This window comes from Mobula birostris, chromosome 10 (genome assembly GCF_030028105.1).
Source record: "Mobula birostris isolate sMobBir1 chromosome 10, sMobBir1.hap1, whole genome shotgun sequence".
In the NCBI taxonomy this organism is placed as follows: domain Eukaryota; kingdom Metazoa; phylum Chordata; class Chondrichthyes; order Myliobatiformes; family Myliobatidae; genus Mobula; species Mobula birostris.
Genome location: NC_092379.1, coordinates 48,663,722 through 48,677,252, shown reverse-complemented (window position 1 = coordinate 48,677,252; position 13,531 = coordinate 48,663,722). Strand labels below are relative to the sequence as shown.

Genomic DNA, 13,531 nt, shown 5'->3' with positions numbered 1-13,531 from the left:
CCTATTCTATTCCCTGTGGCGGGTCTTGGACAACGAGGCGAAGCATGTCAGCAATAAAGATGGCAAACAGGGAGAGCACAGTGATACAGGTCTGTTTGACCTCTGCCTTCACAGTGAAGGGTTCGGGTTCAGCGCCACTTTTGCCGAGGGCGGTGCTGACATGCCATCACGCAGTGGGCTCAGCATTCGTAAGTACTTGTATCCGCCGGAGTTTGCTGGTCCACTGTATCAAATGTGTCAACTCTGTGAAAGCCGGGGCAAGAATTGCCTTTGTTTATGGCATTTTCCTGCAAGTGGCTGGGAAGATCACGCCTGCGGGATTTCTAGACCGGGGGAAAGCACACCCACTCGGGTCCTTCTTCAGATAGCGGAAAGGGTCTGTGAGCAAAGGTACGTACAAGTCCTTTGCACGCTCTCCTTGTATACGGTCATTAGTCGGGGATCCCTGAACTCCGACAGCAGTTGTTCCTTTTCCCGGAGCCTCGGGAACAGGCCCAGGTGTGGGGTTCCACCATCCTTTCGGACCAGCACTGCTGCACGGTCAGTGCCCGTCGAACCGCTTTCTCTCTGGCGCTTCCCTCACTCTCACCCGCGCACGTCTGATCCGGGAATAATCCGGACCCAACCCCAGCATCTCTCCTTATGCGGTGGGGAGAAAGGAGGGATAGGGGTGAGGGGCAGGAATGTGGGGAAAGAGGGAGGCGGGGGCGGCGAGGGAGGTGGGAGTGAGAGGGAGGGGGACCGAGGGAAGGTGGGAGAGTGGAAGGGATGCGTGGAAAAGAGGGGGACGGAAGGGGAAAGGGGTAGGGAGGGAGGGAGGGACAGAGGGAAGTTGGAGCGGTGAACTGTTTCGGAGCATTGATTGAGCTGGGAATCCATTTGATCTCCGACACGGAGGAAGCCTGTCTGTGTTCGTGCCGGTTTTCGAGTGCGCCCTACGTGTTGCTCCCGCACTGTTAGTTCCCCAGCGGGAACTATTCCTAACATTCCTGATTAAAACCGTTTAATCAATCCATTCCATTGTTGTTCTTGTCCCGTGTATATGTAACGGGGAGGGAGGGGGAGGATGGGAATGAAGGAGGTAAGAAGGGAGGGAAGGGAAGACTGGGAGAGATAAAATGAGAGCGGGGGAGGGGAAAGTGGATGAGAGAGTGTGTGTGTGTGGGGGGGGTGATAGTAGGAGGGACATAGAAGGAGGATGGGTGGGGAAGAGGGAGCAAGAGAGAGGGAAGGGAAGGGATGAGAGTTGGAAGGGAGTGATGGAGGGAGAGGGGGAGGGCGGTGAAGGGGGAAAGGAGGGAGGGGCAGTGGGTGTGAAGGCTGGGGAGAGTGGGGTAAGCGGGAGTATGGTAGGGAGGGGAATGGATGGAGTGGGGAAGAGGATGGGGAGGGTCGGCGATGGAGAGAAGTGTGGGAAAGACTGGCGTGAGAAATGGGTAAAGAAAGGAAGGACTGAGGGGAGAGGAGCAGGGCGAAAGAAATAGAGGGAGGGGTAAATGAGGGAAATTTGAAGGGGAGAGGAAGGGAAGGAGGTCGAGTGTGACAGGGAGTGAGTTAAGAGGAAAGGGCAGGAGAATGAAGGGGGCTTGAGAGGGAGGGGGAGGGAAGGAGGTCGAGTGTGAGAGGGAAGGGCAGGAGGTAGAAGGGGGTTTGAGAGGGAGGTGAGGATGAGCGGAGAGGGCGTGAGGGTTGGGGGAGGGTGTGAGTGCGGTTAGGGGGGAGAGAAAGGAAGAGGAGTGTGTTAGAGTCAGGGTGGGATGGAGGGAGGTGTAGTGGGAGCAGTCAGGGATGGAGAGAGTGGGAGACGTGAAGTGCTGGAAGGAGGGAGGGAGGGTGCGAGTGAGGGAGAGAGATGGAAGGAGGGTGGAAAGGGAGAGTGTGATAGAGACAGTAGTGGGGGGTGTTGGGGGATGGAGGTTGATTAGAGTTTGAGGAGAGAGGGAGAGGGAGGGGAAGGACGGAAGTGGGGGGGAGACGGAGATTGAGAAAGCGAGGGGGAGGAGATTGAGGGAGGGGTAGAGCTGTGGGGGAGAGGCAGGGGAAGAGATGTGAGGGAGATGATGGGGAGAAGAGGAGGGAAGGGAGGGAGAGGAGGGAGTAGGATGGAGGAAGGGAGAGGAGGGAGTAGGATGGAGGGAAGGAAGGAGGGGAGAGGGAGGGAGGAGTCCATAAACACCATCTTCCTATTCCTCTTCAGTTATTTATGATTGTGACAGTGATTTTATGATTTGCATTGTACTGCTGCCGGTAAACAGCACATTTCACCACGTGTGTCAGTGATAATAAAGCTGGTTTTTATTCCGTGGTCCTTGGAAGCAGACAAAATGGACAAATTAGACCATAATGTCAATAATAATAATTTAGAGAGCACTTTCCCTACAGATAATCTCATCAAAATGCCTTTCAATAGGATAAAGTGCAAACATAACAATAAAAGACAAAAAGATATCAGTTAAAATTAAGTTTAAATGAATGAACAGGCTTTGAATTGGCATTTACAAGTGTTAACTGAGTCTGGATCCCTTACAGCTTTCGGTGTTGATATCCACCGTAGTTCAAAAACACTGACCTGCCTATTATGTTTCGGGGGAGTTTGCTTAAATTTAAAGGAAGTTTACTTTTGTGGTCCTGAATGGTAGTGAGGGAGGAGGTGGAGGGGCAGGTGTAGCACTTGTTCCTCTTGCAAGGGTAAGTGCCAGGAGGGAGATCAGTGGGGAGGGACGAATGGACGCAGAGGCTGGTGGGGTGGTAGGTGAAGACAAGAGGAACTCTATTCCTGGTAGGATGGTGGGACGATGGGGTAAGAGCAGACGTACGTGAAATGGAAGAAATGTGGTTGAGGGCAGCGTTGATGTGCAGGAAGGGAAGCCCCTTTCTTTGAGAAAGGAGGACATAGCCGTTCTAGAGTGAAACGCCTCATTCAGAGAGCAGATGCGGCGGAGGCAGAGGAATTGAGAGAAGGGGGTGGCGTTTTTACAAATAGCAGGGAGGGAAGAGGCATAGTCCAGGTAGCTGTGAGAGTCAGTGGGTTTATAATAGACATCAGTTGATAAGCTGTCTCCAGAGGTAAGAGACAGTGAGATTGAGAAAAGGGAACGAGGTGTTGGAAATGGACCAGGTAAATTTGAGGCAGGGTGGAAATTGGAGGCAAAGATTTTGAAGTCATCAAATCAAGTTTCGCAGGAAGCAGCACCAGTGCAGTTATTGATGCAGCGTAGCAAATGTGGGGGACAGACACCAGTGTAGGCTTGAAACATAAACTGTTCCGACTAAAAGGCAGGCATAGCTGGGACCCATGCAAGTTCCCATGGCTACACTTTTGTTTGAAAGAAGTGGGCGGAGCCAAAGAAGAAATTATTGAGAGTGAGCCCAAGTTCTGCTAGACGGAGGAGAGTGGAGGTGGAGGGGAACATTGACGACTGTTTGCTGCTTCCTGTACCCATGTTGACCTCATTGGCCATTTCACCAAGCACCTACACTCTGTCTGCCAGGACAAGCGGGATCTCTCAGTGACCACCCATTTTAATTCCTCTTCCCATTCCTATATGTCCATCCACGGCCTCCTCTGCTGTAAAGATGAAGCCACACTCAGGTTGGAGGAACAACACCTTATATTCCGTCTGGGTAGCCTCCAACATGATGGCATGAACATTGATTTCTCGAACGTCCAGTAATGGCGCCCCCTTCACTATTCCCCATCCAGTTACCCCTCTTGCACCATATCTCCTTGCCTGCCCATCGCCTCCCTCTGGTGCTCCTCCCCCTTTTTCTTTCTTCCGTGGCCCTCTGTCCACTCCTAATTGGACTCCCCCTTCTCCAGCCCTGTATCTTTCACAAATCAACTTCTGAGCTCTTTATTTCATCCCTCCCCCTCCAGGTTTCACCTATCACAGTGGGGTTCTCTCCCACCTTTCAAATCTACTCTTCATCCTCATTTGTCCAGTTGTGCCAAAGGGTCTCGGTACTAAACATTGACTGTACTTCTTTCCATAGAAGCTGTCTGGCCTGCTGAGTTCCTCCAGCACTTTGTGTGTGTTGCTCGGATTTCCAGCATCTGCAGATTTTCTTGTACCTTTGCAGATTTGTTTGTACCTTTGCAATATTTCTGAAGTGTAGAAATGCTGTGGTCACTTTCTTGACGTGGGATTTAAAGTTAAAATCTAAATTAAGGTTAACACCCAGGCTTGTTAATTCTGATTGAACAAGATATGGAAATATATTCAAAACTTTGAGACATATTTAATTTTATGCGACAAAAATGGAACCCCTCTTTGTGATAAGCTCAGTGTGTATGTGGCCAGAGGCATGTAATCCTGATCGTCGTTCATTGTGTAACTAAGGGGAGGTTGAAAAGTGCAGCTGTACTGAAGCAGAGTTGACATCCAGAACAGATACCAGCCAAAACACAGCCTGAAAACTTGCATAAAAATGACTGTGTAAGCTGTAAATGAAAAGCAGCCTCCATCCATGAGGAGAGATGTTTCTTATTGTGAGTAATAAACGTGTCTTTGAACAGATCCACTCAGACTACGTCCACACTACGCCGGATAATTTTGAAAACGCCGGTTTTGAGTAAAAACGACAGGCGTCCACACTAAGCGTTTTTCAAAATATCTCTGTCCACACTAACACGGATATTTGGGTGAATCTCCTCCTACTGGGCATGCGCAGGACACACACAGAAAACAAGCGAAGAGGAAACGATATACTTGGTGCGCGTTTGTCCAGTTACAGACTAGAAAAACTTAAAAGGAGTTGCTCTTGGCTCTCGTGCAGGAGGATTTAAAACAAAAAAAAAACAAATACTGGAGCGTATGGAGGCAACCGACAGGGAGTTCACGGACAGTATGACCTGGCTGACGACGAACATTGAAAAACTGACTAACTCTGTTGCATTAATAAAACACCTTGTTAAATGTATAAAACATGTCTGCATCAGTGTTATCTTGTATTTCCACACAATGTTACATTAGGCTGTTACACATCTATTGTCAGAGAAGTACTTGCATAAATAGGTAAACCACCTTGGTTCTTGGTTCTTGATCCTCCAAAATGTTCCACATGGAGTTTAAACTGGAGGTGGCGGAGGGTGTTTTCTGTCCTTACCTTCATACAAGCAAGGACAGAAAACAGGGCAAAGTGAGTATATTTATTTATTCAGTAAGCTATGGGTCAAAGTATTTAGTGAGTACATTTCTAACTCTTCTGGCGTCAGCCTCGTTGCCGTCTGTTCTGAAATTGTTAGGTTCTGCGAAGCGCAGAATCAAATATCGCTGTGATGATTGTACACTCGAGTATCAATTGTTTGGCGACAATAAAGTAATAATAAGAATAATAAGAAGAAAAGAATGAAACGCCGGGCTGCCGCCATTTGTCCCGGCACATCATGACAGCGGTTTTAAAAAGCTCCGGTTACCCCGTACACACTGCAATGGATATTAGGCGTTTTCAGATTTATTCACTCTGGAGATCGTTTCTGAAAATCTCCATTTTCGGGGGATGGAAACACCGTTTTAGTGTGGACAGAGGGTCAATGAAGAGAAAGGCTTCATTTTCAAAATTATCCGGCGTAGTGTGGACATAGCCTCAGTGTTTATTTTTGGTTCTTTGTTATAAGACCTAGTGAAAGATACATGACAAAGGGGAGCCAAGTTTTTCAGTTTAACAAGTTTATCTCTCTTGGCACTGGGACCAAGCAAATATATTTCAGATTTATCGTCATTTAGATTTAGGAAATTATTGCTCATTCATTTGTTTAGCAAATATTTTTACCGGTCAGCTGGAAATAAGAACTGATGTCCCACTGCATCCCCCCTCAGTCATGATGATTAAGGCACAGAGAATATCTGAAATCAGTTCTTCACTCTGCAGGGGACACTCCTGAGGCAACTGCAGCACAGTAAGGGTTAAGTTAGACAGCAGCTAAACAGAGCAAGGTGCTTGGGGGAAATGCCCACTTTGTAAACACAGACACCGGGGACACGAGCAGACCAAAGCAGGTGAAAGGATATGAAGGGGTGAGAAGCACACACTTCCGTTTGGACAATATCTCTAACTAAAACTAAGGTATAATTGGCCGGTTTTAACGAAATTAATTGCAAATAAAGGAGTAAGTATCATGTCCTAGTGTTGGTTATTAACACCTGTAAGAATGTATCATGATTGGTATTCTAAGTTTGCAAATGAGGGATTAGAACCTGCACCAGATTTCAATTGGTCAAGATCCATATAAAAGTGACAACTCTGAGCTGAAGTTTCGGAACAGTTCTGTCATGGGGACTGGACTGTTGTCCTGGTACACAAGTAAGTAAAGTTTGAAGAAAGAGCGAGTGCAAGTTGTCAGAGACCAGGTGATCGGTGAGGTCACTTCACCCAGAGAGGTGACCGTTCGGAACCCGTCACTACAGGGACAGACTGAGGGGAGCGGCAGGGATGGATTGAAGGGGCAGCTGAGTGAACAGAGAGAGAAAAGAACATCACTACAGGGAGATGGGACAGGAAGAACCAGAGGGGCGGAACGGCCTCTTCACTGCGCACTGAGTATGCTGAAGAGTCAACAAGGGCAAGAAACACAAGAATTAAAATTGAACTGGTTTATTTATCACAGATTCAAAACATGAAACCACATTCAAATTAAATGTAAGGTCAACAAAACAAACCCATACTGTGCCCAGAGACCAAAGTTGTGTTACACGTGATGCAGGGCAGCAATCACTGCAGAATCTGACACCAACACTCACTACTGAACTTGCAGCCGAATTCACCAAATGTGGGGGTTAAAAATTCAACATGAGTTACTTAAACTGCCTCCCCTGTGTGAACTGACCAGTATTTCAGCAGGCGGGATGACTGAGGAATTCCCTTCATTCACTTAAAGCAGCTGAAAGGCCCCTCCCAGCTCTGATGCCTGAATAAATCCCATTCCACACACAGAGCAGGAGAATGGCCTCTGTCCAGTGTGAACTATATTGAGATTCAGCAGTTGATGAGACCAAATGAATCCTTTCCCACACCTGGAGCAGGTGAGCGAGCTCTTCCCAGTGTTAATTTTCTGATGTGCCTTCAGTTTGGACAACAGAATGAATCCCCTTTGAACAGTCAGGACAGTCGACCTGTCTCCCAGTGGTGTCAACACACTGATGTATCCTCACACTGGATTTTTGAATATATCCCCTCCCACACCTGGAGCAGGTGAGCGACCTCTCCCCAGTGTGAACCGGCTGGTGTATCTGCAGGATGGATGACTGCTTGACTCCCTTCCCACACTTGGCAGGTGAATGATTTTTCCCTGCTGTGAGCTCTCTGGTGTCTCGGCAGGTCAGACGAATCTCTCAGCAGTTCAGCAGCTGATCTCCAGTGAGAATGTGCTGGTGTACCTCTCAGGCCCCTCGTTCCAATGGGCTTCAATGAGAAATTTAAACAAAACTACATTTCAGACACAAAGCAGGTGCATGTTTCCAGCTGGGATGAAATACACCCTCTTGTCTGAGGGTTGAAAACTGATATATTTGTGTCCAGAGTTCTAAACCCTGCCCCCTACTGACCTGTCTCTGGTTTCTGACCCTGCTCAACTGAACATCCAATTAATGATTCCCCAGTCTGCTTTCAGACTTTAGAGGGCAGTGGTGTATTGTAACAACCCAGCTGTGTGACACACAACCCTTGGTAAATAGAGAAAATGATCCATTATGATGAAAAGTGCAGGGAAGGAGTTTAATAACCAATATCATTCTACCTCAGCCCAGATATTCTATTTAGTGAAACAATGCAGTGTACGCTCTTCCAGCCCTTTGCTCGCGTCACCCAAGCAACCTTCGATAAATGCGATTAACCCCAACCTAATCGATCACAGGAATATTTACCTACTAACCCGCAAGTGCTTGGACTGCAGGAGGAAACCAGAGCCCCCAGGAAAACCCGCACGGTGAACAGCAGAGGAAGGAACTTCAGGAAAACCCACACATTCCGCACGGTGAACAGCTGAGGAAGGAGCTCCTCCCTGTCCTCTCACCAGGGTACAGAACCGGGTGTGTTAAGCAGCAGCAATATTTACAGAGTCCGACGCCAATGGAAAGTTATGAACTTGTCGCTGGACTCAGAAACTGTGAGGGTTAAATATCCAGCAGGCCACTTATTTAAACACTTTCCTGAGTGTGAACTCGGTAGTGGGTCACCAGGTTGGACGACTGAGTGAATCCCTTCCCACATTCGGAGCAGGTGAACGGTCTCTCCCCGGTGTGAATTCGCTGGTGGGCTTGCAGATGAGACAACTGAGTGAATCCCTTCCCACATTCAGAGCAGGTGAACGGCCTCTCCTCGGAGTGAACTCGCTGGTGTCTCAGTAGAGTGGATGAGTTACTGAAGTTCTTCCCACACTCGGAGCAGATGAACGGTCTCTCCCCGGTGTGAACACGCTGGTGGGCTTGCAAATGAGATAACTGAGTGAATCCCTTCCCACATTCAGAGCAAGTGAACGGCCTCTCCTCGGAGTGAACACGCTGATGCATCATCAGGTTGGATGAGTTATTGAATTTCTTCCCACACTCGGAGCAGGTGAACGGTCTCTCCCCAGTGTGAACACGCTGGTGGGCTTGCAAATTAGATAATTGAGTGAATCCCTTCCCACATTCGGAGCAGGTGAATGGTCTCTCCCCGCTGTGAACTCGCTGGTGTGCCAGTAGGTGAGACGACTGAAGAAATCTCTTCCCACAGTCGGAGCAGGTGAACGGCTTCCCTCCAGCATGAACACGTTGGTGCATCATCAAGTTCGATGAGTGAGTGAATCCCTTGCCGCACTCAGAGCAGGTGAACGGTCTCTCCCCGGTGTGAATTCGCTGGTGGGCTTGCAGGTGAGACAACTGAGTGAATCCCTTCCCACATTCCAAGCAGGTGAACGGCCTCTCCCCAGAGTGAACTCGCTGGTGCATCTTCAGGTTGGACGAGTTACTGAATTTCTTCCCACATTCGGAGCAGGTGAACGGCCTCTCCCCGGTGTGAACTCGCTGGTGCTCCTGCAGGTGCGATGACTGAGTAAATCTCTTCCCGCAGTCTGAGCAGGTGAACCACTTTTCCCCAGAGTGAACTCGCTGGTGCCTCATCACGCGAGATTAGCGAGTGAACCCCTTCCCACAAACAGAACTCACTGGTGTGTCCACAGGGGGGCTGAGTACGTGAATCTCTTTCTACACACACACTCTCATCGGTGCAATATTTCTGACGTGTCTTCAGCTTGGATGGCAGTACTAATCACATCCCACAGTCAGAACAGCTAAACCATTTAAGGGATGAACTCGCCGTTGGACGCTCAGGCTGGATGGCTGAGAGTATCCCCTCCCACACACAGAGCAGGTGAGCGGCCTCTGCACAGTGTCAACTCTCTGGCGTGTCTGCAGCTGGGCAGAGTAAGTTAACCCCTTCCGGCACTAACAGCAGGTGAAAGGTGCTGTCAATCCATCAAGTCAGATGACACACGTAGTGAATCCCTCGTGCAACCAAGAACTGATGAACAGCGAACAAATCTGGTGTTTTCTCAGCAATCCCGATTCCAATGGATTTCGGTGAGTTACAAGAAAAAAAACTTCCTCTCAGACACAAAGCAAGTTGTCAGCTGGGATAAGACACATCTTCTTCTCCAAGGGTCAACAGCTGATAAACTGGTGCTACGAAGGAAATATCTGGTCACTCCTTCAATAACTTTACCAGGTTTTGCTCCAGGTGGGTTTATCCAACTCTCACCCTTACAAAGAGCAAGTGAACGGCCTCTCCCCTGTGTGTTTGGATTCTACTTGCTGCGACTGGTGTGCTGTCTTCTTCAGCTTCGCTTCCTCCACATTCACAGGCGGATGGTATTCAGGTGCTGGCAGATAGAGCAGATCATATTGTTGTGTTTGAGATTGCCGTATACAAAGCCTTTGCCTTTTCTGTCCTGTGAAAAGATTTAGAAAAGACGTCAATGGGTGAAGGTCAGCATTTCAGATGAGAGAATTCTGGTCTCTGTGGTGAGTCCTGACATCACACTATCACAGTGAGGCTGAACCCAAGACGGAGGAACAACTCGTCCTGTAGCTGGGTACAGGTAAGTCATCCAGAGTGACCAGAAAATTCTCTGTCTGTCTCCGATTTGTGGCTCAGCTCAGTTTGTCTGTCTCCATTAGTATAACTTCAAGTTCAGGGCATGTTGCACTGTCCTACTGGCGGCACATAATATTTACAGGAGACGTTCAAATTACACTGACCACTCCACCAAATGATTAACAGTGGTGACAGATCAGTAGTGATTCTAAAGAATACAAAGGGGAGGTGATCAGAGTTTTTCACTGGGGGCAGTTAATATTCATTTATTTATTTAGCGATACAGTGCCAAGATGGACCCAGCAATCCTACAACACTGATGAACCCTAATCTAATTGTCTGACAATTTACAACGGTTAAATTACCTACCTGGTCTTTGGACCGTGGGAGGAAATGGGAGCACTTGGGGAAAAGCCATTCATCCCACTGAGAGGATGTATGGAGACTCCTTATGGAATGGTGCTGGAATTAAACTGCGAGTCTGGAATATCCCAAGCTGTAACAGTGTTATGTCCATATGTGACGCTTTATGATGTCAATGCCGCAGGCCAGTTAGCCAGGACAAAGATGTCTGATATCGTTATGTACCCCGAGAGAATAGAACGCCACATGTTCTGACGGGTACAATAGCCCAAAACGGGAGAAGATAGACAAAGATGTTATTCTAAAGAATTAAAGCTGCTGGAAGGATTTTGTTGATTTTTCTCTGTGCACCACTAATTGACATTTGAATTCACTCAGTGTCGCTAAGCACGTTGGCTACCAAGACTGGGACGAACGAGCTTCCAGCAGAAGTGGTTGAGGCAGGTTCGATGTTGTCATTTAAAGTTAAATTGGATAGCTATATGGACAGGAAAGGAATGGAGGGTTATGGGCTGAGTGGAGGTCGGTGGGACTAGGTGAGAGTATGAGCTTGGCACGGACTAGAAGGGCCGAGATGGCCTGTTTCTGTGCCGTAATTGTTATATAGTTATATCATCGGGTTCCAGACATCGGACTTGATCTCAATGTTTGCTGATCTATTGCCTGATCGGGGCCTGAGATCTCCTTCCGGGATCAACTCGGAATTACACTTTTGATCTGCGTTCCGAGCGCTTGGATTCCGACAGCTGGAGCTCGGCGGTGTCTGCGTGAACCACCCGCTCGCATTCCCTCCGCCTGCGCCTCCAAGCACGCCCTGATGATATCGGCTGCGGCGGCCCCTCAACCCTGACACCGACCCATGCATTCCGGTCCCAGGAAGACGCACAAATGGCGCCGGCAGCTTCGCTTATCAGCGAGAGATGGTTCGGGGCCCGGCTGCTGATTACAGGCGGAGAGAGCGGGGGGGTGGGGGCGGAGGAGCCGCGCCGCACCGCACCGCCCCGGGGGTGGGGGTAGAGATACGGTGCGTTCCGAATGGCTTGTACCTGACTCGGGCACCGGGGCCCAATCCCGCTGACACCGCCGCCCCGACCCCCGCTCCTACCCGCCGCTGATCCTGCGCAGCCTTTTGTCCGCTGAACGCATGCGCAGTCCTCGGGCCGGAGGCGCCTGCGCTCTTGATCCCCAATTCACCGACAGCGACCTCTGAGGCGCAGAGACGTCTGGGTAAGGAAGCTGCCATTGAAAACCCCTGCAAGAACATGCTCAACTCTGCCAGCTGTCTTGGATCCAGTCAATGTCACATATCTGCGATAGTAAACAGCAATCGAATTTAATGCATGTGATATGACCTTTGCTCACTTAGCACACAAGTGTGGCCTCTCCTTAGTGGGAGCTCACTGGTGCCTTACAAGGTGGGTTGATTGAATGTAACCCTTTGCCCACTCAGAGCAGGTATACTTCTATCTACTTCTCTGTGTGAACTTGCTGGTGTTTCAGGAGCTCAGGTGACTGACCGTATCCCCTTCCACACTAGAAGCAGATGAATGCACTCGGCCAGATGAACTCTCTGGTGTTTCAGCAGCTGGAAGGACCAAATGAATCCCTTCCCACACAATTTGAATGGCCTGTTCCCAGTGTGAACTAACTGATGAGATTGAAGTTGGGATGACTGAGTGAATCCCATCCTCCAAATGGAACAAGAGAATGGTGCTTTCAAGTGTTAACTTTATGGCTGAATCCCTTCCTAGAGTCAGAACTGGTGAACGGTTTCTCAGTGGCATGAATTCACTGACGTGTCTTCAGGGTGCAAACCTCAACATATCACTTCCCACAAACGGAGCAAGTGCACGGCCTCTCCCAGGTGTCAACTGGCTGGTGTTTTTGCAGGTGAGATGGCCCAGTGAATCCCTTCCAAAATGAGAAAGTGTGAATGCGATCTCACTACTGTCAACACACTGGTGATTTATCAGGTCAGATCATGAACTCATCCCCAAAGTAAATCAGTTGAGTGCCCGATCCCCAGTGAAGTTATGCTGGTGTTCCCGAAGAGAATAGAAGAAAAACAGTAGCAGAAGGTCAGAAGGTATAAGGCGTGTGGAGCAGGGGCTAGCACACAGATCTGTGATGCAGCTGTGCGCATGGTGATTGCAGAGGGGATGTTGTTGCCAATCTCTGCTGACTGGAGTATGTAAGTGGGGATCCAGTTGCTCAAGGAGGTATTGAGGCTGAGTCTTGGAGATTAGCTTCCAGGAGATGATAGTGTTAAATGCTCATCTGTAGTCTGATGTCCGCATCTTCACTGTCCAGATGTTCCAGAGCCGAGCGGAGAGACAAATAAATGACACCAGCTGTTGACTTGTCGTGACGGGAGGCAACTTGTAGCGGACCCGAGTCACCCCTCAGCAGGAGCTGATATGCTCCAAGACCAATCTCTCAAAAGAATTTCATCATAGTGGAGTTAGTGTAGGTAGTACTGGACGATAGTCTTTAGAGGCAGGTGACCATATTCCTCATAGAAAAAAGTATGATTGAAGCCTCTTTGAAGCAGGTGGTACTTCAGGCAGTGAAGCGAAAGGCTGGACCTTTCTCTTCTGTGTTTTGAAATGAAACAATTAATAGACACCCACATTGCAAACCAGGAGTCCTAAAGAACATCTGATTGTGTATCCAAGGTTGTGGGAATTTGATAGGGTAGAAATGGCAGCAAAGCAGAGGAGTGGCGTTTCAGAGGAGTCAAACGTGGCTTTATTGAAGCAACAGGCAGCCAGGGCCAGGCAGGGAAACACAAGACAATGACCGTAGCATTAATATGAAGCCTAATACAATAGTAATTCATTATAAGGTCCCAGAGCACCACAGCGCAGATACAGGACTGGGTCCCAATGTGTTCCATGCCGATGAAAATAGGTGACAGTGTGGACAATGACCAAGCTTATCAAAATTATCAAGGGATCTTTATCAGTGAAGTAACTGAGGCAAGGCAGAGCGAATGGAATTTCATTCGATTAATTACAACACTTTACAAAGTCAAGTACAGGTAGAAATTTCAGTGCGTGGCAGGGCCCTAATTAGTGAACAGAGAGAGCAGGGAGTA

General features: G+C 48.7%; 1 protein-coding gene across 1 annotated transcript in view; it reads right to left on the bottom strand.

Annotated features, from left to right (window-relative positions):
• LOC140203669 (uncharacterized) overlaps nt 1-11,574 on the bottom strand; it is a 93,835-nt gene extending 82,261 nt beyond the window's left edge. The window contains exons 1-2 of the mRNA XM_072269717.1: nt 11,481-11,574; nt 8,142-9,925 (exon numbers count right to left, since the gene is read on the bottom strand). Coding sequence (XP_072125818.1) covers nt 8,142-9,098 — 957 coding nt within the window. The 5' untranslated portion in view covers nt 9,099-9,925; nt 11,481-11,574. The remainder of the gene's footprint in view (nt 1-8,141; nt 9,926-11,480) is intronic.
• Between the last annotated feature and the right edge of the window lie 1,957 nt (nt 11,575-13,531).